This window comes from Azolla caroliniana, unplaced genomic scaffold (genome assembly GCF_043228905.1).
Source record: "Azolla caroliniana isolate FFs.n. ecotype wild unplaced genomic scaffold, voAzoCaro1.0.p SCAF_3, whole genome shotgun sequence".
NCBI classification, from domain to species: Eukaryota; Viridiplantae; Streptophyta; class Polypodiopsida; order Salviniales; family Salviniaceae; genus Azolla; species Azolla caroliniana.
This window is the reverse complement of record NW_028230438.1, coordinates 25239377-25242556: the sequence shown is the minus strand read 5'-3', so window position 1 is coordinate 25242556 and position 3180 is coordinate 25239377. Positions and strand designations below refer to the sequence as shown.

Genomic DNA, 3180 nt, shown 5'->3' with positions numbered 1-3180 from the left:
GTGGTGTCATGCTGGAGCTTCAATGGACGAAGATGGTATATCTCAGCTGATGGCCATATACATACTAAGTACTTGTCCATGGGTATAGTGAAAAATAGCTTTTTGAGGAGTATAATGCTATGATGAGAGACCTACTTGTGTTGGGTTCACATGGACATATGTATGCATATAGTGAAGGTAGGTAGCTTGCCCATGTAATGGACATATATTATATATATAGAGAGAGAGAGAGAGAAAAAGAGAGTGTCCTCAATGGTCATGTCCAAAGTGTTGGAGTAGATTGTAAAACCCATCAAGAATCTTGATTACCCAGCTGGAGCTGGAGTCTGGGCATGATACTGTCATTGTTAAGGCCAATTAGTAGAGTAGCTCCAGGTACCACTGATGATGGGAAGCAGCCTACAAGCATAGGGACAGACACAGACAGAGGCTACTAATTTGTCGTCGAGTCGACTCGACAACGACAACGGACCGACTAATATATGTATATAGGGGGGGGGGGGGGGGGTACATGTGCGGTCCGGGAAGTTGTTGTCGAGCTTACAATGGGGCGTGTTATCATGGACTACTTACTACTACTACTGAACTAGACCTAAATTTTGTTTGTCATGAGTGTGTGGATGAGAATGTGGAGGTGGGGTCATTTGGGATTAGGATTGGGATTGGGATTGGGATTGGGATGGTGTGGGAGTGTGGATGGGGGGGGCCGGGGGAGGCGTTGGATGGCGGGCTTCGCTTTGTCGATGAGCCATTCGAAGACGCGACTCGGTTGCTGGAAGCCAAGGCGGTCCTGGATGTCGTAGAATTGGAGGGCGGTGGCCACGGACAAGCGCACGCGCCGGTCGCGCAGCCCCTTGGATGTCTGGACCTTGCTGTGCCGGTCCTTACTACTACTACTACTCGATGTGATCGTACCCCGGCCGACCGATTCCCCTTGGAGGAAGAGGCCTGGGGAAGCGGCCCGTCCTCGGGCCGTAGGGGCCGATGTCTTGGCGGCACGAGGAGTGTGAGCGGGTAGCACGACATTTGCCGATGCGTTGGTTCGTGCACGTGCCGATGGTGCCGATGGTGCCCCGAGCTGCCGGTGTTGCTGCCGACCTATTGCCGTGGGGTTGTGTAGTAGTAGGCTGCAGGGCAATGGCGCCCCACTACTACTACTACTCCTCCTACTCCTCCGAATATTCCTCATGCCGTGTGACCCACCTCTACCCCTCACTTCTCCTTCTCCATGATCACCATCTCCGTCACTGTCACCGTCACCGTCACCGTCACCGTCACCGTCATCTTCATCATTATCATCATCATCTTCATCGTCATCTTCGTCATCATCCTCTTCGTCATCGTTGCCATCGCCGTCATCGTTTAAGCTCGCCGCTAATTGTGACGGCGCCGCTGGGGTACTCATCAAATCCTTCCCGCTCCTCCTATACCTTACGCTTTTGGCCTGATTTGCATCGGAGTTCTTGTTGAAATCATCGTGGCTGTCATCAGAGCTCTTCCTCTTCTCCTTGGTGATGTAATTAGGAATCCCTGCAACACTGTTCCTCTCATTTGATGATCGTGAACTCATCATTGTATTACCGGTAGTGCTAGCCATTGTATAACTGTTATAATTAGCTGTGGGATTGAGCATATCCATGTATGTGTAATTCGCTGTTGGATGATTATTCAGAGTTTCCATATTCTGGCTATGGTTCAGTAGCGATTGTGTGGTTGCATAAATATAATTTCCCATGTTGCTGTAATCTGAATGATAAAGGTTAGGGTTAGGGTTAGCGATTATGGTGGTTGATTGATCCATCATCATCACGTTGCTGCTCGTCGGATGATCCATCCCCATCATGTTGCTGCTATTAGGATTACTATTACTGCTAGCATTGTTGTTGCTCATTCCATAATTCTGACCCACTATATTACTGCTGTTATAATTATACAGATGCTGTTCATTATACGATAGCAAATTATTGCTGTTATTATTGTGCATAATTGGATCGGGAATCGGAATATAGTAGATGCTGTTTGTATTACTGTTATTGTTATTGCTATAACTGTTATTAATGGGCGCTGCCGAATAATTGTATGATGATGATATCGCAGGATGATTATTGTTGTAATTAGGTGGGGTTTTTAACACATGATTTGGATATGAGATTGGATTGTAGTGAGAGTGAGTTAGGGGGTGATTAACACTAATCGTGGGGTTTGGAGGGGTGATTAGAGGATTGATCGCTTGATTAGCTGGGCGAGTGGCCAGATTTATCAGGCTCCCAGGAGTATTAGTACTATTAGTAGCATAACTCTGCCATAGATATGCAGGAATTACATTATTAATATCATTATCATGACGATTAATCCAGTCATCTTCCTCCTCTTCTTCTTCTTTAGACATGAAAGTTTTATAAGAAAGGGAGAAATAAAAAACAGAATTAGAAAAGGATAGGGACAACAGAGAAAGGGAGGACAAATTAGAATTGGAGAGCAGATTACTGATCAGGGTAGGAGAGGATTACACGGAGATTACTGATTAGGGATGAGGATTTGAAGAGGTAATTAGAGGTAATTAGGGATTAGAGGTAATTAGAATTAGAGGAAGATTAGAGATTAAAAGAACGAGAAAGTTAGTGTTCTCTGATTAAGAACTGGGATTACAAGAAGATTATGTAGAAGATGAGAGACGAAGAAAATGAGATAGGGAAGAAGGGACTGAAATTAATTATTATTTAAAAGAAATATATGTATGTATGTATGTATGTACATATTTAGATTGAGACAAGAAAAGCAGAACAAATTAATTTTTATTTAAATAAATAAATTAATAATGTGAAGTAGAGGGAGTTTGGGTAGAAGCTGAGGAATGAAAACAAGCGTTAAAAAATCGAAGAAATACGTATATCGATTAATTAATCCATATTTGCTTAATTAATAATCTGGCAGGAAGGGAAGGGAAGGGATGAGAAAATAAAAATAAAAATAAGAATAAGAATAAAAATAAAAATAAAACAAGAGAAGAAGGAGAAGGAAGAGAAAAAAGGAAGCCAGAATTTAATGGCGGTAGTTAATGAAGGCGAAGAGGGGGTAAAATTTGTTAAGATTTACTTTTTCCTCATTTTCTGTCTGTCTGTCTGTCTGTCTCTGTCTGTCTGTGACTACTGTGCTGCGTGTATGTCTCTCTCTCTCTCT

The 3180-nt window shown here is 43.4% G+C and overlaps 1 protein-coding gene across 1 annotated transcript; it reads right to left on the bottom strand.

Annotated features, from left to right (window-relative positions):
- Positions 1 to 551: 551 nt before the first annotated feature.
- On the bottom strand, positions 552 to 2596 carry LOC147866829 (uncharacterized). The gene has a single exon (XM_087317543.1). The coding sequence runs from the start codon at positions 2387 to 2389 to the stop codon at positions 641 to 643; it is 1749 nt and encodes a 582-aa protein (XP_087173669.1). The 5' UTR covers positions 2390 to 2596; the 3' UTR covers positions 552 to 640.
- Positions 2597 to 3180: the final 584 nt, after the last annotated feature.